The 23281-nt window shown below is 58.4% G+C and overlaps 2 protein-coding genes across 2 annotated transcripts in view; one reads left to right on the forward strand and one right to left on the reverse strand.

The window, feature by feature from the left end:
- FBN3 (fibrillin 3) overlaps positions 1-10217 on the forward strand; it is a 60442-nt gene extending 50225 nt beyond the window's left edge. The window contains exons 56-64 of the mRNA XM_046638311.1: positions 93-299; positions 1379-1504; positions 1973-2095; positions 2292-2408; positions 4803-4931; positions 5022-5141; positions 6565-6799; positions 7406-7559; positions 9879-10217. Coding sequence (XP_046494267.1) covers positions 93-299; positions 1379-1504; positions 1973-2095; positions 2292-2408; positions 4803-4931; positions 5022-5141; positions 6565-6799; positions 7406-7559; positions 9879-10217 — 1550 coding nt within the window. The remainder of the gene's footprint in view (positions 1-92; positions 300-1378; positions 1505-1972; positions 2096-2291; positions 2409-4802; positions 4932-5021; positions 5142-6564; positions 6800-7405; positions 7560-9878) is intronic.
- Positions 10218-13165: 2948 nt separating this feature from the next.
- CCL25 (C-C motif chemokine ligand 25) lies at positions 13166-16048 on the reverse strand. Its single transcript, XM_046638313.1, has 4 exons — positions 15976-16048; positions 13891-14008; positions 13664-13800; positions 13166-13341 (listed from the first exon to the last, which is right to left on the reverse strand). The coding sequence occupies exons 1-4, from the start codon at positions 16046-16048 to the stop codon at positions 13166-13168; spliced, it is 504 nt and encodes a 167-aa protein (XP_046494269.1).
- Between the last annotated feature and the right edge of the window lie 7233 nt (positions 16049-23281).

A 23281-nucleotide genomic window follows, 5' to 3' on the forward strand; every position in this document is an offset into this window, starting at 1 on the left:
TAGACTCTCAACGCCACCGGATGCCACGGGGGAGGGGGACCCGTGTGGCACGTTCCCCCCCCCACCATCTCCCCAACCTCTGCTCTCCGCAGACATCCGGCAGGGCCCCTGCTTCTCCGAGGCGCTGCAGGTCGCGTGCCAGGCTCAGTTGAGCGGCGGTGAGGCGGCCACCAGGGCCCAGTGCTGCTGCGGGGGTGGCCGTGCCTGGGGGCCCCGCTGCGAGCTCTGTCCTCTGCCTGGCACCTCTGCCTACCGGAAGCTGTGCCCCCACGGCTCGGGCTACACCGCCGAGGGCCGAGGTGGGTGGGGAGCTGTCCACGGTCGTGTGTCGGCACTCCAGCGGCTGCTAGAGTGTGTGAGCCAGTGTGTGTGTGTGCATCTCTGTGCCGGCACGTGTGTGAGCCGGTGTGAGCCAGAGCCTGCTCTGTGGGTGTGCATAAACTTGGGTGCACGGGTGAGTAGGTGTGCAAACCATGCGTGTGTGTTCTTTGTGTGTACAGGCTTGTTATTGAGCTTGTGAACTGATGGGCACTCCCTGTGTGTGCAAGTTGATTTGTGAGCATTTGTGTATTAGCGTGTGTGTGAAAGTGTGTGAGCCGATGTGTTTCCTGTGTGTGCCAATTTTCAGTGAGCACTTGTCTATGTGCTAGTGTGTGAAAGCGAGTGAGCTGGTGTGCATTCCATGTGTGTGCATGCTGGTTAATGAGCATTTGTGTATTAGCATGTGAAACGTGCACATCCTTGCGTGTGAGGTTGTAAATGTGTGTGTGTTCTAGTGAGGGGGGAGCTGCTGTGTGTCCCGTGTGTGGGAGGTGCTAAGAGGGAGCGAGCCAGTCGATGTGTTTTGAGTTCCAGAGAGTGTCTGCGAGGGTCGCTACGTGTGTGGGAGTGAGCGTGAGTGTATCGGTCCATGACTGTGTCTCATCGAGCGTGTCAGGGGGAGACAGGTGACCCCAAGTGAGCAGCAGTGACATCTGGGGCTGAGAAGGAAGGGCCCTTGCGAGGGTGCATCTCGGGGACAGAGGATCCTGTGTGTCCTTGGGATTCTGCAGGCGTGTCTGCGCATGTGCCTGGTGTGCAATGCATGTGTCCCTGTCCGTGCTTCCTCGTGTGTGGGTGTGGGTGCCCTGAGGCGATGTCACTGGCGAGACTGTGGGGTGGCTGTGTCTCCCCGGGTGCTCTCAGTGTCCAGTGGAAGGAACTGTATCAGCGTGTCCTGCTGGCAGAGGTACAAACCACAGCCTGAGGGTGGGGTCCCCTGGGGACCAGGCCCCCAGCTCCAGGGGCAGGAGGGGAAGTAGAGGCTCCTGGGAGAAGGGAGGAGGCAGGCCCCGGTGACCCGAGGCGACCACCCCAGCCAAGCCCTGCTCGTCCCCAGACGTGGACGAGTGCCACATGCTCTCCAACCTGTGTCCTCACGGCGAGTGCATCAACACCCTGGGCTCCTTCCGCTGCCACTGCCAGGCTGGCTACACCCCAGATGCCACCGCCACAACCTGCCTGGGTGAGTTCCCCCGGTCCCCGACCCTGCCTGGCCCCTCTGCACAGCACCTGGCCACAGCGAGACCAGAAGCAGAGCATTCCTGGTCCTTGCCTGCACCTCGACCCCACGTGGGCCACTTTCCGCTGTTCCTTTGTGCATCCTCAGACTTTCAGTTACGTCGTGGGGCAGGCGTTCATCTAAGTCGAGAGTCAGCAAATTCTGGCCCTCAGGCTGAGTCCAGCCCTCCACTTGTTTTTGTCAATAAAGTTTTATTGGCACACAGCCACATCTGTTTGTTTCCTGACCCTCTGTGGCTGTCTGCCTGCTGCAAAGGCGGAGCTGAGCAGTTCACCGAGACCGCATGGCCTGCAAAGCCAAACAGAAAAAGTGCCAATTCCTCGTGTAAGCCCACAGACTCTGGATGGCTAGAGTTCGGGGTGGAGTCCCCAGGCCCTGAGCCCCTGGGAATGTCTATCTGATGCCCTCCAGATGTGGATGAGTGCAGCCAGACCCCCAAGCCGTGTATCTTCCTCTGCAAAAACACGGAGGGCAGCTTCCTGTGCGCCTGCCCCCGTGGCTACCTGCTGGAGGACGACGGCAGGACCTGCAAAGGTAATGACCCTCCGTCCCCCACCAAGCCACATGGGGCTCTGGCCCTGCCCCCCCAGGGATGCCCCTGGCGCAGCCCCTGCGGTCTCCTGCCCTTCCCACTGCATGGTGTCGGGCGCCATCTCCAGGGTCTTTCCCCTGGGAAGCCCCCGGCTCGCCTGGGCCCTGCCCTGAGCCCCCTGGGCCATCTGTGCCGCAGACCTGGACGAGTGCTCCTCCAGGCAACACAACTGCCAGTTCTTCTGTGCCAACACCGTCGGCTCCTTCACCTGCCACTGTCCCCCCGGCTTCACCCAGCACCACCAGGCCTGCTTCGGTAAGTGCCCTCACACGTCCTTGGCCTCTGTTGGTTTGTTCTCCAAATAAGCACCAAGCGCCCAGTGCGTGGCAGACACCGGGGACATGGGGGTGATTGGGACAAAGTCCTTGCTCTGTCGGTGCTCATATCCTGGTGGCGTCTAGAACCTCAGTCTCCTTCCTTGCCCTCGGGTCCTTGGAGGTCCACCCTCAGGAGTGCCTCTGACGTTGGCCCACGACATCTACGTTTGCCCCTGACCAGTGTCTTCTGGGTCTCTCTCATAGGGTCTCCCAAGGGGGCTCCCAAAAGGCTGGGGCCCACATCAGTGGTGCAAAGGGGAAGCTGGTTCAGAAGCCAGAGTTGCCAGGGCATCTGCCCCTTCCATCACTTCGTAGCATCTTGTGACCTGAAAGAACCAGGCGTCCCCCGAGGGCCAAGCCTGGCCGAGAGTGGCCCCATTCAGCCTCCCACTAATCCACTCAGCCAGCGCCAACTGCGCACCTACTGTGTCCCAGGCAGTGCTCTAGCCCAGAGGTCAGCAGATGCCAGCCTCCAGGTCAAGCCTGGCCCCCTGCTTGCTTTTGTTGATAAAGTTTTATTGACACACAGCCACGCTCATTCCTTCACGTGTCATCTGTGGCTGCTTTTGCGCCCAAACCGCAGAGCCAAGTAGTTGCAACAAAGTCACAAATATTTCCTATCTGCCTCAACACGGCATTTGTATGCGTGCAGCTGTGCGCGTGTACACACGCAGACCCGTGTGCCAGCGCACACATGTCCCACGTGCACCATACACACAACAGACTCCTTTGGGACTTCTTCTCTTGCTAGAATAGCGTTGACATTCTCAGCCAGGGTCCCCACTGCATGGTTACCACGGGTTGGGGGCTGCAGATCATTCATGGCTCATGCTTCTCTGCCTGTGCTCCTGGTGGGTGGTCTTAAGCTAACGAGATCAGGGGTCGGCAAACTTTGTCTCTAAAGGGCCCATTGATAGATATTTTTGGCTTTGTGGTCCACGTGGTCTCTGTTGTGACAACTCAATGCTGTAGCTCAAAAGCAGCCATCGATGGTTTTTCCATGAATGGGCGTGGCCTTGTGCCAATAAAACTTTATTGACAAAAACAGCCAGAGGGCCAGATCCATCTCACGAGGCCCCAGTTTGCGGACGACTGAACTAGAAGGTCAGACTCACCTGACTGCAGTAGGCCACCTGGACCTGTGGGTCAATTTGCTGGATACAAAGGGGAAGAAGCCACCGGTGGTGCCAGATGTTTCTCTCAGGGGGGAATCCAGGGCTAGTCTGTGGCCCCTGCAGTGACAGCTTACACGGCAGGGAAGAGACCACGGGCAGCGGCAGGAGCCACTCTGGCTCAGAAGTCCTGTGTCCCAATGCCTCTCATACCCAAGGGAGATTCCAGGTCCCCAAAGGGGTGTGCCTCGTGTCAAGAATCTCCATACTCGGGGAAGCCAAAACTAGGCTTCCCGGCCCCAAAATGTATTTTTTCTTCTCTAAAATCCCAGTCAAAACACAATTGACAAGCCCCGGGCCATTGCCACCAGACCAGCATCGTCCAGTAACCAGCCTGTCTCAGCTCGGGCTGCCAGACAAAACAGCCCAGACTGGGGGCCTTAAACAGCACACATTTGTTTCTCCCCATCCTGGGGCCCGGAAGTCCAAGATCAAGGCGCCAGCAGGGTTGGTTCCTGGTGAGGACTCGCTTCCTGGATTGTAGACGGACACCTTCTCGCTGTGTCCCCACGTGGCAGAGAGAGAGGTTCTCTGGTGTCTCTCCTTATAAGGGCATTGATCCTGTGATGGGGGCCCCACCCTCGTGACATCATCTAACCGTCATCATCTGCCAAAGGCCCCACCTCGAAATGCCATCACACGGGGGGTTAGGGCTTCAGCATACGGATTTGAGGGGGCCAAATACATTCAGTCCATCACACTGGCTGACATCCCACAATTGTCACATTTCCAAGAGGAGAGAGCACAACAGCGACCCCAGGTCATTTTCCTCTGAAAGGAGAAGGGGTTTGTTAATCTTTTACTCCCAGGCTGAGCCCTGTCCTAAGCCCTTTCCGTGATTCGATTAATTTAATTCTTGCAAAAACGTGATCGGGTAGGTCTTATCATCTCCATGCTACAGCTGAGGAAACTGAGGCACAGAGAGGGTAAGTCACTCGCCCCAGGTCACACAGCTTTGAGGTGGTGCAGATGAGATTCAGACCAAGTTCTCTATGTGTGCAGTCTTAAATGTTCATGGCAATTCTGTGAAGGGGGAACGGTTACAGATTTCATTTCACAGAGGGGGAAACTGAGGCACAGAAAGGTAAGTGAACTTGCCCAAAGCCACACAGTGGCGCCCTAACCACCAGGTGGCCCTGCCCATTCTCTGTCCTCTGCAGACAACGACGAGTGCTTGACCCAGCCTGGCCCGTGTGGCCCCCGTGGACATTGCCACAACACCCCGGGCAGCTTCAGCTGTGAATGCTTTCAAGGCTTTGCTCTGGACAGCTCGGGCCGTGGCTGCGAAGGTAGAGCTGGGCTTTGGGTGGGCTCCGGGCCTGGGAGGTGGTCCTTGAGGCCGCCGGGTGAGCCCCCTCTCCCTGTCTGCCATCTCGAAGACGTGGATGAATGCGACGGGCCCCACCGCTGCCAGCACGGCTGCCAGAATGAGCTGGGGGGCTACCGCTGCGCCTGCCCTCAGGGCTTCACCCCGCACTCCCAGTGGAGCCAGTGTGTGGGTGAGTGGAGGGGGCTGGGAGGAGGCCAGAATCCCTCTGGAGCGGACAACTAGGAGCCACCACCCAGCGGGATACTGTGATAAGGCACAACTACCTAAAGATCAGATGGGCCGGCCTGGAAGGTAGTAAGTTCCCCACTGCTGGGGAGGCTGGGAGCCAGGGAGCTGCAGAGGCAGCAAGGCAACATTCAAGGCCCTTTCTTAGGACGTAGTGGCCTGGAAGGCTCAGCTGAGAAAGATTCTGAGGCGGTGCCTGTGATCACTGGCAAAGAGTGCTGTGACTGATTAGCAATGTCTGCCTTGGGTGCGGCAATGGGGAATGGGGGCGTGCGTGCTACATGTTTGTCATAGCTGGTGCAGAGGCCCTCAGTTTGGGGGGCTAGCATTCTGCCCCCCAACCTTCCCCATTGCATGCTTCTCTATGCTGCTCCAGAGCCCCCTAATGACAGCCTTGTCCTCATTCCTCCCCTACAGTCTGGCTTTCATTCTCTACCCTCGTTGGGCTCACTCTCCTGTGACCTCTCTGTCACCACTCCTCAGTCTTCATCTTCGACCTCCTCTGCTCCGGGCCCCACTGCCTGTCCCTCCTGGACAATCTCTCCTCCCGTGGCTTCTGTGACACAGCTGTCCCCTCTCGCCAGCACTGCCTTCTTTCCAGCCCCTCCTCCTGCCCCTCTTGGTGGGTCTTCAGCTAAATTCATCTTTCCCGCACCCAGTGGGGGGAAAGTTTGTCTCCTGGGGACCCCACAGGTCGTCGCCTCTGCCACCAATTCCTCATTCTCTGCCTGTCTCCTCTGCATGCTTACTCATTCATTCCTTTGGCAATGGTTTGTCCAGGCTCTGCCTTGCACTGGGCCCTGTGGATGCAGAAGTGAGCCAAGAAACAGACTCTGTCCCTCCCCTCCCGTTGTCCAGTCTTGTGGTGGGGACAGGGACTAATTAAACCAGTGGCTCTCCACTGGGGCCCTTTGTGCCCCCTGGGGCACATTTTAAAGTGTCTCTGAGACATTTTTGCTCATCGCAACTGGGTGGTGGCTGCTGCTGGCATTGAGTAGATGCAGGCCAGGGATGCTGGGCAGCATCCTCCAGGGCCGGGCCGGGCCCCAGCACAGAGGACCATCGGTCCCAAATGTCACTCGTGTCAAGAATGAGAAGCCTTGTTCTAGGTCAGCCCACAGTTTAGGATTTCTGGGAAGTTTTGAGAAATGCTTTGAAGGAGAATTACAGGGCTGGGGGGGCCTGGAGGAGTGTAAAAGGGGGCACAGACCTAACGTGGGGGTCATGGGGAGCTCGATTGGGGTTTTAACATCAGCCTTGGGTGCTGGAGTTGGCGAGAGGGCACAGGGGGCATTGTGGGTGGAGGGCTCTGGGGATGCGAAGGCCGCCCCCGTCCCCCGTGTCATCTCTCCCCCCGGCACCTGCAGATGAGAATGAGTGTGTCCTGTCGCCCGCGGCCTGCGGCAGCGCCTCCTGCCACAACACGCTGGGTGGCTTCCGCTGCGTCTGCCCCTCTGGCTTCGACTTCGACCAGGCCCTGGGGGGCTGCCAGGATGTGGACGAGTGTGCCCCGCGGGGCGGCCCCTGCAGCTACGGCTGCGCCAACACCCCCGGGGGCTTCGTGTGCGGCTGTCCCCGGGGCTACTTCCGGGCAGGGCAAGGGTGAGGGGCTTGAACGAGGTGCACAGAGACCCTCAAACCCTAGGACTAGTGCACACCCACACAGGGTGTGCACCTGTGCATATACACACGTGCACAAAGGCCCAGCAGTACATGTCCGTGTGCACACACAACCTCATACCCCACAATGGTGTCATTGTCCTCCTGCCACTTGTGTATGCTTGCACGCCCACAGTGGTAGATGCACACGTCCCTGTAATACACTTAAGTGGGTAGACAGCTCACACACCTGCCAACATGCCCAGGCACCCTGGTGCGTTCATCTATCCCAACGTGCACACATGTGCAAGCATGCTGCAGCGTCCCAGGATGCAGGCTTGCACATGCACATGCCTCTGGGGACCCTCAGGTGCATTCATGCACCCCTGAATGCATGCAGGTCCACACCTACGCCTGGGTGAGCCGAGGGAGGCACACACGCACACATACCCTGTGTAGATGCATGGCAAGCCACGCCAGCACATCGGCACACCACACTTTCCCACACAGGCGGTGTGGCTCTGAGTGGAGCATGGGAGGTGGATGGGGGGTGGCTGGGAGCTCCCACCAGCCTGTCCCTGAAGCCCGCCGTGCCCTGTCCTGGCCCAGGCACTGTGTCTCCGGCCTGGGCTTCAGCCCCGAGCCCCCGAACGCCCCAGATGATGATGCCCAGCTGCTCCCGCCCGAAGCCTGCTACGAGTGCAAGATCAACGGCCTCCCGGCTCGTGACCGGCCTCGGCGCAGCGTGCACGGGGACCACCAGGTGCCAGGGGGATGTGCCGGGCGTGGCGGCACTGTCTGTGGCAGGGGCGTCTGGGGGACAGGCCAAGGGTGGGGCACCAGACTCCATGTCCCATCTTGTCCCCCTGGGTCATGGTGCCTTCCCAGGTCTTCCTGCACTTAGCCAGACCCAGACTCCCGCCGGGGGCTCTCTGGGGGGACACAGGCCCCTGAGCACCCCACCTCACTCAGGCACCTCCCACACAGACCCTGGCTTGGCTCTGATGCTTTCTCTGGCCCCCTTGCGTGGCACTTGGATGCAGGAGAAATGCCTTGGTCCCCGATGCTTGTCACCCCGCACTCCTGGCTGGTGAAGCCCTCCCTTAGGGCCCCTCTGGATTTAGCCCCAGCGGGGCCCAGGGCAGCCAGCAGAGTCTCATTGTCACCCCTCCCTTCAGATCCGCCACCTCTGCGCCCCTTTCCAGCACCCATGATGCACCGGGAGCTGTACTCCAGCCTCTTGAATGCACCTTGTCTCTAGAAGTCACAGGGGTCGTCCCCACGCCCTCAGGGACGGCAGAGCAGGCCTGCAGCCACGTCCCTCCTGCCTCCTGGGGCCACCACAGCCTGACCTCCATGACCCTGACCCACCAGGCTGTGTGGGGAGGGCAGTTTGCCCCAGATTCGGTCTGCTCGCCCCTCAGCTGAACAGTCCCTGAGGCCACCGCTGGTTGGTCTTGCCGCCATCCCCCAAAAGCTCTGAAAACCAAACATTTATTAAGCGCCTGCTGGATGCGGGTGCCGCTCCAAGGGCTCTGCCTTCGCTCACAGCCTCTCGGTGTTTACGACAGCCCTGGGAGGTGTAGACGCCACTATCATCCCCACTTTATGGATGGGGAAACTGAGGCTGAGAGAGGTTAGCTCACGCGCCCAAGTGACAAGACTTGAAAGTGGCGGAGCGGGGGTTCCAGGCTCCACTGTGCGGCCTTCTCTTTACGAGCAGCCTTGGTCTTTGCGCTGTGTACTGGAGCAACGAGGAACAAAAAAATCCCCAAAGTCCCTGCCCCCCAGGGGGCTGATATCCTAATACAGAGACAGGCACGAAATCAGTAAAACACATTTTATAATGCGTGATAAATAGGACCCACAGTGAATGCTTTGGGGGAAATGAAGACAGAAGCAGGATAGGAAGGTGGGGTGTGAGGGGCTGTCAATATTCAGTGAACTAGATGTGAATGTCTTACTTTGGCTTTTTCCCTCCCCTGTATTTTTCCCCTTGCTGGGAACACGGTGGCTGCATATATTATCCCAGAGTTAGTATGATTTTTTTGTAAGCTCTGCAAGGATGGAGCCCTGTGTCTGCTGGGTTTGTGTTGCCAGCCTTTGGAGCTCACTAAGAGCGAGTGGAGTGGCTGCCAGGGCTCCTGGGATGGTCACCAGCCCACTCGGGCCAGGGCGCCGGGCTGTGACTTTGCCTGCAATACCCACAGGCTGCCAGCAGGGGTCAGTGAGCGTGCACATCTGAGCACCTGCCCCAGGGAAGGGTGGAAGCTTCCAGAACTCAGGGGTGGGGAAACGGAAAGAGTTTTCACTTTAATGCAACAGCAAATCACCCCATCCGTGTGTCAATTTGGCGGCACAAACACAGCCCTGGCCAGAGCAAAGGAGAAGAAAACACAGAGAGCCTCCTGTGGGGTTGGCCGCATCCCCCAGCCCGGGTTAGCCTGTCATTGAGGCTTGCGGGCTTAATGGGGGCTCTGTCTGGCTGCCAGGACCGGGAACGCGCTCAGAGGAGCTCAGATAAAGAGGGGTTTGTCGTCCACACAGCAGGGCTCTCAAATGGCCCAGATGCAGGAAGTGTAGGGGCCTCCGGGAACCGGGAAGCCGTTGGGCGGCTCTTCTGTCCCCCGGCCCCGTCTTGTGTTTCTCTCACTGTGTTGGCTGCAGTGTCCTCCTGGGGCTGGCTGCTTCTGCAAGGCTCTGGGTCGTAAGTCCAGCCACCCCAGGCCGCCTCCGAGTGTCAGGGCTCTGACGACGCCCTGTCTGGGTCTTTGAGAGCAAATCCTCGATTTGCTTGGCTGCCAGGAATCTGAAGCCCCCCAGCCGAGACCAGGAGTCTGGAGTCGGGGTGTGGAAAAGCGGCTGCCTATGTGCCCCTCTGCTTTCCGCCTGGGGACCAGCCACTGCCTTCATGGCTCTGTAGATGGAGGATGAGACAGAAGTCAAAGGCAGAGAGTGGTCCACGTCGTCCTCCACTTTAGAGATGGGCTGAAATGCCCCCTTGGCTGTGACCCTGTGGCCCCCTGCCCACCGCATTTCCATTCTCCCGGCCTCTGACCATCCACCTGGTCTTCCTCCCCAGGTGAGCCTGGCCAGCCTGGACTCGGAGACCCCGCTGACCATGGGCCTGAACCTCTCACGCCTGGGCCGGGCCGAGCACATCCTGGAGCTGCGGCCGGCGCTGGAGAGCCTGGGGGGCCGGGTGCGCTACGTCCTTGCCCGCGGCCACGAGCGAGGTTTCTTCCGCGTGCGTCACCTCCACCGCCTCAGCATCCTGCAGCTGGGGCGTCGGAGGCCGGGGCCTGGAACCTACGAGCTGGAGGTGGTGAGCGTGGCAGAGCCCCGGGGCCCCAGGCCAGAGAGGCGGCCGGGGCCTGGCAGCCAGGCCTTGCGGCTGAAGGTGCGGCTGCAGCTGCTGTAGTGGGAGGGGTCCTGCCTGGCCCCAGGCCCCTCCCGCAGCCCCCTCTCCAGACTCACCGCCCGGGCACCGCTCAACCCATGCCTCTTTCCACGGGGTTTTGGGGAAACTTCCATGTCACTCTCTGCTCGCTACACACCGTGAGAGATCCCGGTGAAAAGTCCTGGCCTCCGTGGGCCCCAGAGCTCCCTTGCCATCCTCCTCTCCAGAGATGAGCGATTCTGGAGCTGGGAGCAATCCATCTCCCAGCAATGGCTGACCAGGTGGGACCCCGAAACTCAGGAAGAGCAAAATGCTACGCTACGACCTCAAGCGTGCCCAGCCTCGGCCCGGGGGACCCCCACACTCCGTCTTTCCTGGGGACAGCTGGAAGCTGTAATGTGCATCCTGCATCTCCAACAACCGGGGTCAAGGGGGCCCCCGTGTTTCACTGTACTGGTCAATCTCAGGCGTAAACTTCTGCACTGCACCCAGGCTAGCCCCCGGGTCAGCACAACGGAAACAGGCAGCTGGGGTGGGCATGGGGCTCGTCCTTCCGAGCAGAGGCTGGTGACACGCAGCCACGTTCATGCCCCCAGGGGGCTGGTCTGGGGTTGCGAGGGTGCTTTTATATCCGAAGCAGAGACAACAATAAAGTTATTTTGGGTTAAGTCTGGCCCCTTGGCACGTTCTCGAAGTAAGCAGATGCTGGCCTTGGCAGGACCAGGCCAGGCTCACGCGTGGGGGAGGCCGAGGCCCTGGGAGGGAGGAAGCTTTGAGAAGGATGAAATTCAGCCAGGGCTCCAGGGAGAAAGCATGTAGGGTGGGTGAGGACCACCCTCCACCTGGGAATGAGGGACACGGTCTCGGGGTGCAAGTAGGTTCTGCCAACTTCAGACCAGTGCGTTTGGCACAAAGTCGGGGTAACCACCAGGAGCCCTCGTGGGTTCACCAGTCCTGGTGATAATGGCTCACACTTCCTGGCCACGTGCGATGGACCAGCCACCGTTCTCAGTGTTTTACAATTGTTGACCCACTTGGTCATCCCTACAGCCCCAGGGAATAGACGCTGTGTTTCTCATCCCCATTGTACAGATTGGAAAACTGAGGCTCAGGGAGGCTAAGTGATTGGCCAAGGTGATTACAGGTGGCAGGTAGCAGAGCCGGGTTCAGTGTCAGGCAGCTGTGCCAGCATCCCTGCTGTCACCCCCCACGGCCTCCTGCTCCACCCCGAGTTGGGCTGGATCTACAGGATGCGGTGGCTGAGCTTGACAGCTGGGATGCTCATCGTGTTAACACGTCGCCAGCGTGTGCACGTCACAGGGTAGCGGATTGAGTCCCCACAAACGTGTATGAGGCAGGCAGTTATGGCTCCATTTTACAGGGGGCGGGGGGTGCCGAGGCTTGGAGAGTTCGTGGAATCTGCCCTGGGCCCCCACAGCGTAGAAGACCCACGGTCCCTGAGTCTGCACCTGGCCCCTGGCCCTAGACTGCCTCTTGTCCTCTAGGGATGGTGCATTTGGTTTTCATCCGGAATGTTCTCTGTCCTGGTGGAAACTGAGGCTGCCTGAGAACAGTACTCCACTCATGGGTGGCTGGAATCTGGGTGAGTGGACCCTAAGGTGTGGCCCTGCCTCGTGCAGAGTAGTCACTAGTCTCTGGCCCTGGGGCTCTGTCCTCAGCTCGCTTCTCTCTTTTTTTTTTTTTTTCAGGGTATGCGTTTTTTTTGGTGAGGAAGATTGGCCCTGAGCTAACACCTGTTGCCAATCGTCCTCTTTTTTTCTCCCCAAAGCCCCAGCACATAGTTGCATATCCTAGTTGTAGGTCCTTCTAGCTCTTCTGTGTGGGACGCCACCACAGCATGGCTTGATGAGCGGTGCGTAGGTCCACGCCCAGGATCTGAACTGGCAAACTCTGGGCTGCCAAAGCAGAGTGCGCAAACTTAACCCCTGGGCCATGGGGCCGGCCTCCTCAGCCCGCTTCTGTTTCCCCTGACTTATGAGGAGCCTCTGAGCTGACATCAGAGCTCTCCCAGAGGGCTTCCCCGGTCCATTAGCCCAGGAATCTGGACGGAGCCAGCACAGGACCCTGTTTTCTAGGCCAGGACAGAGGGGCCGAGAGTGAGCGCTTTGCTCCAGGTCACCAACTGGACTCACACCCAGGCCTGCAGCCAGCACGCCCGGCGCCCGGCCCCCGGGGCACATAGCCGTCTGTCGTGAGGGCTGAGGACACAGATCCTGGGCTGGGGCAGGGGGGAAGGCGGCCACGTGGGATGCAACCCAGGCTGGGGCAGCAACTTGCACCCCAAAATGAAAGGTGACAGAGACGGAGATGACGCCCCACCAAGGGTTTATTGAAACGTTATGGAAAAGCACAATGTCCTGGGAGAGGGGGCGTCCTTGGACAAACTGGAGGTTTGCAAGGACCCAGAGGGACAAGAGCAGGCGGGGCCTGGGGTGAGTGGCAGGAGGCTGCGGGTGGACAACGTATCCCGACTGTTCTGTACCAGGCCCGTTGCCCAGGGCTCGCTCTGGTTCCCGGAGCCCCCTCCTTCCAGCTGCCTGGGGAGCTGGGGTTGGCAGGGGTGACAGGGACGGAAACAGCAGCGGCTCAGGCATGGGGATTAGGATTTGACCTGAAGGGCAGAGAAGCTGGGGCAGCCAGGGCCGCAGGGCAATGGGCGTGGCGGAGGAAGATGCAGTCCAGCTTGGGCCGGCTGGTTCTGGAGAGGTGCGGCTCACTGTCCTGCAGGTGGGACTGGAGAGGCCGGCAGGTGACGGGGACTGGAGTGGAGCCGGGGGCCCTGTGGCTCTTGGTTTCATTTCAGCACTCGCCGAAGGCCCCTGGGCTGGGGCGCGGTAGTGACCAGCCCCCGAGGACCCTCCCGTGTGAATCTGCAGGGCTGACCACAGAGCCAGCCCTCCTTGGTCCTGGAGGTGAGTCCCCTGACTCAGCTTGCTGATGATAAGCCCTCATCCCTCAGCTGCGGTGACAGGTGGAGGAATGGTCACACAATCAGAGTCCTCACCTGGTTTAGCTGTTCTCGGGAAGGAGGTGTTCTTCTTGCTGCTTCTGGTGGGACCCCTAAACATGAACAGTGGTAGCCTGGAGGGTCTAGAGTTCAACTTCTTCACCCCAGAGTGAGAGCCTGTCCAAGAGATAGAAGGAGAAATAGATAGGAGCTCTGCCAAGTCCCTTTGAGCACCTGGATCTGGCCGAGCCTGAAGCCGTTGGCTGGTTATTTGAGCCAAGGCATTTGCCATTTGTTTGAATTTTCCATCTCTAGCAATTACAAGTGTCTTGACTGAAAGAGTTGCTCATTCATTCAGTCTCCCAACTCACCAGCAACTAGCTCTCTTTGGGGTAGGGGCAGCTGTTGTCATGCTAGGCTGCGATTCCATCCTCGAGAAGCTCAGGGGCCCACAGCAGGGAGGGGAGGCCCTTCAATGCTGGGCTGGGGTCTCACCCACCTTGGAAGGTTCTCTGGGCACCTGCGTGGGGCTTTGAGGGGGCCTTGTTCCGGGCATCCAGGATCTTCATCCCCTTCTGCACCCACCTGGCCCGTGGGTCCCCACACACCATCCTCTGCTTCTGATGGAAGAAGAATCTGGCGGGTGGGGGAGGAGTACCCAGTAAGGGGTGCTGGGGAGCCAAGGTGTGTGTGAGCTCCTCCCCCGGTCCCCACCGTTCCACTCACATCACGGCAGGCAGGTTGCAGCTCCCGGTCACCTCCTGGCGCAGGTAACCCTGGGCGTGCCGGAGCACGGCCAGCCTGGCGTGGCGGTGATAGGCCAGGCAGCAGTCCTCAAAGACGCCTGCAACCACATGCCACCCACAGGCTCACATCTGCACGTGCATGTGCACGGCTGTGTGTGTGCTCTGCAGGGATGGCCACAGACGTGGGTACCTGTGCCTACAACACGACCCTCCCGGGCTCAGTGGAGGCCGAGGGACAGCCCAGGCGATCAGGAAGCCGTTCAGCTCACCTTTGGCCCTTGATATGGCGACAGCTGGCAGAAGGTGAGCTGCAGGCCCTGGCCAGGAAGGGCCCGGAAACACCAAATGAGCGGGGGACCAAGGCCACATCTACTCCTGCTCTGGGGTAGAGGCCCACGGGGGCACCCAACCTAGCCCCTCCTCCTAAAATGAGCGAGGGGCCTGCTCCTGATGTCCCGGCTCCTGCTCCAGGCTAGCCCTTCCCCACCGAGGGCTATCTCAAGTAGCTCTTCCTCTCTGTCCCCATCAGAGGGACCACTCTGAGTTACCCGGCTAGAACCTGGGAGGTCCCTGTTCGTTTACCCGTTGGTCGAACAAAGGCATTTAGAGTTCCCACTAGGCGCCGGATGTCTAGACAAACACAGAAGGGAACGCCACTGGCCCCCCGGCGTTGTCATGGGGATCTCTCTGCCTCAGGGGGAGACCAGGAAGTTGATCTACCCGGGGAGGGGGAAACACGGGGACCTGCAGTGGGCGGCTGCCTGGAGGAGGAGGTGCCGGTGCCCCAGTGGGTCTGGGAGGCTGAGCAGGTGGAGTGAGCAGAGGACGGTTGATGCAGGAGTTGGTGCAGAGGCCTTTGAGGTCCTCTGGGATCAGGTCCTCTGCCGACCCCTCTCCAGGGGCCACGTCTGAGCCGTGACAGAGCACAGCGGAGGGGTGAGGGGGAGGGCTCAAGGGCCCCCTGCATCCCCCAACCTTGGCCCCCCCGCAAGGGGTAGTGGAGTCAGACAACCCTGGACCGCAGTGCCAGGCACACAGTTGCCAGGGCTGGGGGCCACTCTGCCCCCAGGATCAAAGGGCCCGGGCTGGGCCTGGCTCCTGGAATGGGCCTCTGATAACGGGACAATGGGAACGAAGCCCAGCCCCTTCCCGGGCAAAGGCTAAGGTCTACTGGGGGCAGGGTTAGGGCCTCTTAGACTCAGCGAGGGGCAGGTGGGGCCCGAGGGTGGGGCCGTGCCCTGCTTGGCCTGCTGCCAGGGCTCAGCTGCCTCCCCCGAGCCCATAGGGATGTAGGACACAGCGGCAGGGCTCCTGGAGGACACTGCGTACCCAGAACCGTCCTGTAGTCACCCAAATCCTCGAGGGCCTAATCTGGGGAGAAGGGGGAACGGGATTCCGCATTAATAACAGTCATGGTTATCATTGTTGTTGCCGGCACTGGGCCGAGAGTTTTGCGGGCATCGGCTCATCAGATCCTCACGTCCCATTTCTGCAGTGGGAATTCCGAGTCCCACTTTCAGAGGAGGAACCTGAGGCTCAGAAAGGCTGAGTAGCAACTCTGAGCCACACTGCAGAAGCGCCCCCCCCCCCCCCCCCCCGGGGCCCCCAGGGCCCGGGCCCCCCCCCCCCCCCCCCCGGTGCCGCCCCCCCCCCCCCCCCCCACCGTGGGTCCCAGGGCTCTGAACTTGCAGCCAGCCCCTGCAGGTTACTGCAGCTCGACCCTGGCTCCCGCTGGGAGCCACCCTCCGCTCCCCACAGCCCCTGGGCCGGCTGGAGTGCCTGAGGGAGGCGTTGAGTGACGGGCTGTGAAGAAGCCACCAAGGGGCTCTGGAAGGAGGCGCTGGGGACCCTGCACCCCAAAGGAGCTGTACAAATGCCAGGAGCTTCTGCACGCCTGGGGCGAGGGCTGTCCGTCAGAGAACTCCGTGGTGGAGATGGGGTCAGCGGAGGCTTCTGGAGGAGGGGAGGGGCAAATCGGTGGGGTGGGGGAGTAGGCCGGTGCAGAAGGTTGGATGGGGAGAGGGGAGCTCCAGGGGGGCCGGGCAGGTCTGGCCCAAATCAGTACCTTGAGCGTGGACAGTGGGGGCCCAGGCGCCCACGGAGCAGGCCACCAGGCAGGCCAAGAGCCATGGGTTCATAGCGCTGGCTGGTCCTCCTTGGGCACCTTGAGCGATAATGGGGGAGGTGGGAGGGTGATGAGGACCCCAGTGGACAGCAGTGGGCACTGGGAACACCCCTCGGCCCTCTGCAAGGGAGGCAGGTGGCACAGGAGGGAGACAATTCGCGCTGGAGAGACCTGCTGCTGGTCTCAGCCGGGGGGCAGGGTGAAAACTCACCAGAACCTAGGGGGTCCAGGGAGCCGGTCCTGCTGGGGTGTCCCCAAGGTGTCTGGTTTCCAGTCCGGCAGGCTCTCCCTTTATAGAGGGAGCCCCACCCTGCCGCCACCTGTCCTCCTCCTCTCTCACCTCCTCTCCCACTCCGCCTCTGCCTCCGTGCCCCTCCTCCCTGCTCCCCTGTTTCTCTTTCTAGCTCCTCTCTCCAGCGTCGGGGTGCCCTGGAGGGGGTCCTGGGTGACTGGGCACAAGAGGACCCAAGTCAAAGAGCCAGGCAGGCAACAGTGACTCCCTCAGCTAACTATTTGCACGAGGGACAGACAAGGGTTGGCTCTCTTGGTGATGAGAGGCAGATGGGCACAGATGGACAGACCCAGCCCCGACCTTGACCAGGCCACCTGCAGCCTGGCTGCCCCGTGACGCCCTCCCTTCCTGCATCCCATCCCAGGCGTCTCAGCCCGCACCCCGGCTTTCTCTCTGAAGGGCCTTGTCTCCTCTCTCTCCCGGCCTGTCTCCTCTCACATCTGGGTGGACACTGGCTGCCCGTGGACAGGGCTCAGGCCACCTAGAGCCAGGGGAAGACCTTCACCTCTGCTCCCCATCCCCAAGCCACCTGTTCCCCAGAGCCCTAACTTCGCCCCATTTCTCTCTCCTTGCACGCAGGTGACTTATCGTTTCACAGAAAATGTCCAGGTTTTGAGAACAGGCAAATCCATAGAAACAGAAAGCAAAATTCGTGGTTGCCACGGGCTGGGAGGAGGGGAGACAGGGAGGTGACAGAGAAAGGGTTTTTGTTTTGTTCTGAAATTAGCGGTGATGGTCGCGCGGCTCGGTCTGCGAATACCGTAAACACCGCGGGACGGTAGACTTTCAAGGGGGTGGGCAATGCCCGTATGTGAATTTTCCCGAACATTATCTTGAGACTAATCTCAACGAAACCGCTGTTAACAACCACGACAACAAAGAAATGCTCTGGTTGTGGAAGAGAAGCCGGGAGCCCCAGGTAAGCGCGCGGGCAGGAAGCGAAGCAAAACCCGTCCAGAAGGCGTTTCTTCTTTCCTGGGTCAGCGTGGCCCACCGGGAAGAGGGGTTTCGGGGGGTAGCGGTGGGGGTGACACAGGGGGAAGGGGTCTCTGCAGCGAGCTCACAGCTGATGGCTTTAACTCTTTATTGCTCGCATCCGATTGCTTTAACTTTTTGTTGCCCGTATAGACCACCGCACTCCTTTCTCATTTCCTGCTCCGCTAGGAGCCCGCTAGCTGAGCTAGGTCGGGAGGCGGGGTGGGCGGGGCTTAGATAGGGGGCGGGGCTTAAAGATAGGCACTTGGTGCCGGGGGCGGGGCTTAAAGATAGGGCCGTGGCTCCGGGAGGCGGGGATTTATGGGTGCGGCTTAGGCCAGGGGCGGGGCTTGATGAATGGCACTTAGTGCCGGGACTGGACTGGCTGGGGCGTCAAGCTCCGGGGGCGGGGCTTGATGAAAGACATGCGTGCAGGGGGCGTGGCTTGGAGCGGGGCGGAGCTTACGAGCCCAGCCCCGCCCCTCCCGAGAGGCCAAGATGCAGCGGTCCTGCAACCCCCGGTGGACGAGGCTGAGCCGGGACGCGGCTCGGCGTGGCTGCGGGCGTGGGGACGCGGCCAGGCAGGCCGGGGCCAGCCTCCCCGCTCCAGCCCACTGTCCCCGCCTGCCCCGCGGGCGGGCAGCGGCCAAGGCGTTGCCCAGACTTGGCGGAGGTCCCCCGCGAGTGAGCCCACCTCCCCGCCCCTCACTGTTCGTCCCACCGGCAGCCTTAACGGGGAGGAGGGCGTCTGGGGACAGGACGCGGGGCAGACAGGGATTTGCGCGCTCTTGGACCCGGCTCAGGCCCCGGGTGTCCGGGCGGCGTCTGGGATGCTCAGGGACGGATGCTCAGGCCTTGAATGAAAACCCGGAGTTGCTGAGTGCGAGGGCCAGATCTTCAAGGTCAGGGCCGAACTGGGGGAGAGGAGAAGCCTCTTCCGTTACTACAGCTGCTGGAGGCGTTAGGGCTGAACTGTGCCAGCAGCTGACCCTCATCTTCCGCATGGATGAAATGGGTGCAGCTGGGGGACAGAAGCTTCCCCCTACCTCCTGGTCACCAGCTCTGAAGATGGGGGCCTTTGGGGGCGGTCTCCAGCCTGCAGCTGAGCCAAACTCAGGGACTGACCACACCCTGGGGCCTGCAGGGTTGGAAGGGCAGGCGGAGGCCTTCCTTCCATGAGCATGGCTCAGCTTGGGCAGCACCCCAAAAGAAGGTGCCTCTAGTGGGTACACACAGGGGCCCTACTGCAGAATGAAGCCGGCAGTGGGCTCTCTGAGGGGAAATGCCAACTCCTCCTCTGGAGGCTGAGGCCCGGCTCACTCTCCTTTCTCTGCTGGAGGGCCCTTCCAGGGGCTCAACTTGGCCCATTTTACAGAGGAAGAGGGTCAGGGAGGCCAAGTCATTTACCTTTGACCTTTGTTTTTTTTTTTTTTGCCAGGAAAATCTGACTTGTATTTCTTAAATACTGTGAAGGAAAAGGGGACAGTCCCCTAATGGGGGAGGGCCATTGAGCAGAGGCATAGGGGTCATCAGGAAAGAAGCACCACCTGCTGAAGTGGGGGTCCTCCCGCAGTTACTTTTGCATATCAGTTCCCCACCCCCACCCCTGATAATGCCTACAATTTTTTAACTTCTGGTGCCTCCAGGTCCCAGCTCAGGTGGCCTCTGAGAGAAGAGCAACCCCACACACACATTGTTGTGCATCTCATGGGGAGCAGACCAGACCCCATGCGTCCTGGCTGCCAGGCCTGGATGCCTGTTGTGCCCAGCCGCCTCTTGCTCTGGTCCAGACGCACAGCGGTTGCCAGGCAACTGGAGGAAGGAGGGGAAAGGGTTTTTTCCAGGATGCCTGGCAAGCCTCTGGCCCAGCTTTCAGGGACCTGGTTTATAGACTGTCTCTGTGTGACTCCTTTCGCTGTGTCCCCGATGTGGTTGGCCCTGCTGCCTCCTAGAAGGCCAGTTTGACGGGCTTTCCTCCCCAGGCTGCCTCTGTGTTCCAGGGGGCAGCCACAGCAACGGCCTGGGCAGGGCACTTGGGCTACTGGCACTGGTCATGACCTTGACCTCAGTCTTTGGGCTTCTCCTGCTCTGATTGGACAAGTGGGGGCCGGGCCAGCTGGGGCAGGGGAGGCATGGGGAGGGAGGGTGGTGGGCTGGGAGGAGAGGATCCCAGAGGATCCTGAGTCTCTCTTCAAGCACCATTCACCCCTTCCACACAAGCTTTCTGGACCCTCTTCCATACCAGCCACATGCTGGGCCCTGGGGCGACGGCAGTGAGCAAGCAGAGGTGTCCCAGCCACGAAAGATGACAGTGATGTGCCTGATCCTCACTGAACACTTGTTGGGGGCCATTTGTTATCTCAGTCATTCAGCAAACAGCGCCGACTGTATACCAGGTATTGTGCCTACTGTGTGCCAGGCACAGGGCTGGGTGCCAGGGCAAGTAGTGAAGGAGATAGATGGTCCCAGGGCAGAGCAGACAAAACAAGCAGCAGATAACAAAGCAAGATACTTGGAGATTAGGATCAATGCCACAAATCCTGGCGTGGTAGGGATAACCCTATAAATATTCATCCACATTTACAGGGGGAAAAAATTCAACTGGGGCCCAGAGAGGTTAAATTGCCTGACCAAGTAAGTAGGGGCCCAGGATTCCAAGCCCAGGTCTGACCCCATCATCCCACAGATACTGATCAGCTGCTGTATGAATGAATGAATGAATGAAAGAACGAATGAATGATTTTTAAATTTTAATAGTGTATTTTATTGAACCCTATCTATCCAAAATATTACCATTTCAACATGTAATCAAATGAAAATGATTGACGAGGTATTTTTCTTTTTTGCACATGTCTTCAAAACATGGTTTTTTGTGGGGCCGGCCCGGTGGTGCAGAAGTTAAGTGTGCACATTCCACTTCGGTGGCCCGGGGTTTGCCGGTTCGGATCCTGGGTGTGGACATGGCACCGCTTGGCAAGCCATGCTATGGTAGGTGTCCCACGTATAAAGTAGAGGAAGATGGGCACGGATGTTAGCTCAGGGCCAGTCTTCCTCAGCAAAAAGAGGAGGATTGGCGGCAGATATCAGCTCAGGGCTAATCTTCCTCAGAAAAAAACAAAAAACATGGTTTATCGTACTTGAAATGTACTTGCAGCCCACCTCAAGTGCCGAAGAGCCACACGTGGCTAGTGGCCACCTTACTGAACAGTGAAGTTCTAGCCACAGATAATTGTCAACTCATAATTTTATATTGTTTCTTTTTTATACTTTTATTTTTAAGCCTTTTTTTAAGAGTGTTTTCCCAGTAAAATTTAGGGGAAAGTACAGAGATTTCCCATATTCCCCCTGCCTGCACACAGGCACAGCTTTCCCCATTATCAACCTCCCCTACCTGAGTGGGACCTTTGTTATCAATGATGAACCTGCGTGGACATGTCGTCATCACCCAGAGCCCATAGCTGACCTTAGGGGTCACTCCTGGTGTTGTACATTCTATGTGTTTGGACAAATGTATAGTGACATGGATGCATCATTCTGGTATCATATAGAGTATTTCATGGCCCTAAAAGTCCTCTGTGCTCCACGCCTGTCTTTTTTATGCTGACGTTTTGATAACTGGGGTCTCGCTGAGCCCGGAAGGACTGCCCCTCCAGACCTGGTGGATGCCCGGAGAAAGTTAAGGACTCGCCTGCCAGCATACTTTTCACACGCAAACCAACCAATCCAGAGCCCACAGCCCCCCCTCCCCCCCCGGGGCTCTCACACTCAGGGCCACTATCCCCCTGCCCTCGTCACTCCAGGGCCAGGTGCCAGACAACCAGGGACAGCCCCTACACCCCAGAGCCTTCTGGAATTATTCAGACTAGCCCATCCTAAGCCTGCTTATGCTGCCTCACTCATTCCTTCCAGTGGAAACCACAATTGGCCCCTTCCCTCTGCCTCCTGGCCCACCCTGGTGCTCTGTGCCCTTTCCTCTTGGGATCTGTGAGTAAAAAATTATCTCTTCAATGGCCACCGTCTCCTGACCTGTTGGCCTCACCGTGGCTGAATAATAATAAAACCTACATTTTAAAACTGATGCCAAGTGATGTGCAGAGAGCTGGAGACGGAGGGCAGCTAACAGATGCACCACTCCCTGTGTGGGGCTCACAGCTATCAGGGGGATGCTCACAGGATGCTGCAAGACTGCATGGTCAGTGTTTTAGAGGAACGTCCACACCCAGCCTGTGGACGTGCAGAGGGCACCCCACCAGGTCTCCAGAGGGAACAACCGATGAACGGAGACCTGAAGGACAAGCAGGTGTCAGTCAGAGGCCAGACAAAGCAGGACACCAGAGGGACCTGCCAAGTGCAGAACAGCTGGCGTGGGAGATGGGGGGACAGATAGCGGAAGATGAGGTGGGAGGGGACAGGCTATTCAGGGCCTCACATGCTGAGCCAAGGAGGGTGACCTTCATCGTGAGGGCACTGGGGAGCCAGTGAGGGATTTAGCCAGGGAGGGTGGTGGTCAGGTTCGTGTCTGAGCACTGCCAAGGTCATGTGGAAGATGCACCGGAGAGGCATCAGCTCAGACAAAAGACTCAACAGTCAACAGCCTGTCTTCTCCTGGGGGCTGTGGGGAAGCCCCTTTCCGATCCTTGTCATGCCGTACACAAGCGAGAAATAACTCAGGAAATATTTACCGAGGTCTGCTGTGTGCCAGGTTGCGTAGTTACAGCAGTGACAAGACAGACTAGTCCCCACTGTCATGGAGATGTTTCATTTTACTAACAAAGGGGTCACAATAGCAGGTGATGAATGCTGAGATGATACAGAACAGGGACCGAGAGGGAAAAAAACAAGTAGCTAAAGTCACAAATGAAAGTGGGAACATAACTCCTGACTTTACAGAAATAAGTAAAAAGGGTTATAAGAGAATACGATGAAGAATTGCATGCCAACAAATTAGATAAACTAGACGAAACTGGCAAATTGCTGGAAAGGAAGTACCAACATGGACTCAAGAAGAAATAGAAAATCCGAAAAGGCCACTGACAAGTAAGGAGATTGAATCAGTAATCAAAAACCTCTCAACAGAGAAAAGTCCCAGACCAGATGGCTTCACTGGTGAATTCTACCAAGCCTTTAAAGAGCAGTCAACACCAATCCTTCTCAAACTCTTCCCAAGAAATTCTCCCTTCTCCCCAAGAGGAAGGGACATGTCCTAGCTCATCCATTCTATGAGGTCAGCATTACCCTGACACTACAGCCAGACAAAGACATCACAGGAAAACTACAGACCAATAATCCTTATGAACATAGATGCAAAATCCTCAACAAAATACTGGCAAAACAAATCCAGGAGCATAGCAAAAGGATTATACACCATGACCAAGTAGATTTATCCCAGGAATGCAAGGGTGGTTCAACATAGGCAAATCAATCAACTTAATACACCACATTAATAAAATGAAGGAAAAACTACATGATCATCTCAAGTGATGTAGAAAAAGCATTTGACAAAATCCAACACCCTCTTATGATAAAAACACTCAACAAACTAGGAATAGAGAAAACTTCCTCAACTTGAAAATGGTATTTATGAAAAACCTACAGCTAACATCATACTCAGTGATGAAAGACTGAAAGCTTTCTCCCTAAGATTAGGAACAAGAAAAAGATGTCTGGGGCCAGCCCCATGGCTGAGTGGTTAAGTTCACGTGCTCTGCTTTGATGGCCCAGGGTTTCACAGGTTCAGATCCCGGGTGCAGACATGGCACCGCTCATCAGGTCATGCTGAGGTGGCATCCCACATAGCACAACCAGAAGGACCTACAACTAGAATCTACAACTGTGTACTGGGGGGCTTTGGGGAGAAGAAGAAGAAGAAAAAAGATTGGCAACAGATGTTAGTTCAAGTGCCCACCTTTAAAAAAAAAGAAAAAGAAAAAGATGTTTACTTTTGCCACTTCCATTCAACATTGTACTGAGAGTTCTAGT

Source organism: Equus quagga, chromosome 14 (assembly GCF_021613505.1).
Source record: "Equus quagga isolate Etosha38 chromosome 14, UCLA_HA_Equagga_1.0, whole genome shotgun sequence".
NCBI lineage: Eukaryota > Metazoa > Chordata > Mammalia > Perissodactyla > Equidae > Equus > Equus quagga.

What these genes read in the sequence shown, in the direction of transcription:
- CCL25 (XM_046638313.1), bottom strand. Translation starts at nt 16,048, where the DNA reads ATGAACCCATGGCTCTTGGCCTGCCTGGTGGCCTGCTCCGTGGGCGCC. An exon ending in TGCAACCTGCCTGCCGTGAT is followed by an intron (nt 13,801 to 13,890) that starts GTGAGTGGAACG and finishes CCCACCCGCCAG; the next exon opens with ATTCTTCTTCCATCAGAAGC. An exon ending in TGCCCAGAGAACCTTCCAAG is followed by an intron (nt 13,342 to 13,663) that starts GTGGGTGAGACC and finishes TCTCTTGGACAG; the next exon opens with GCTCTCACTCTGGGGTGAAG.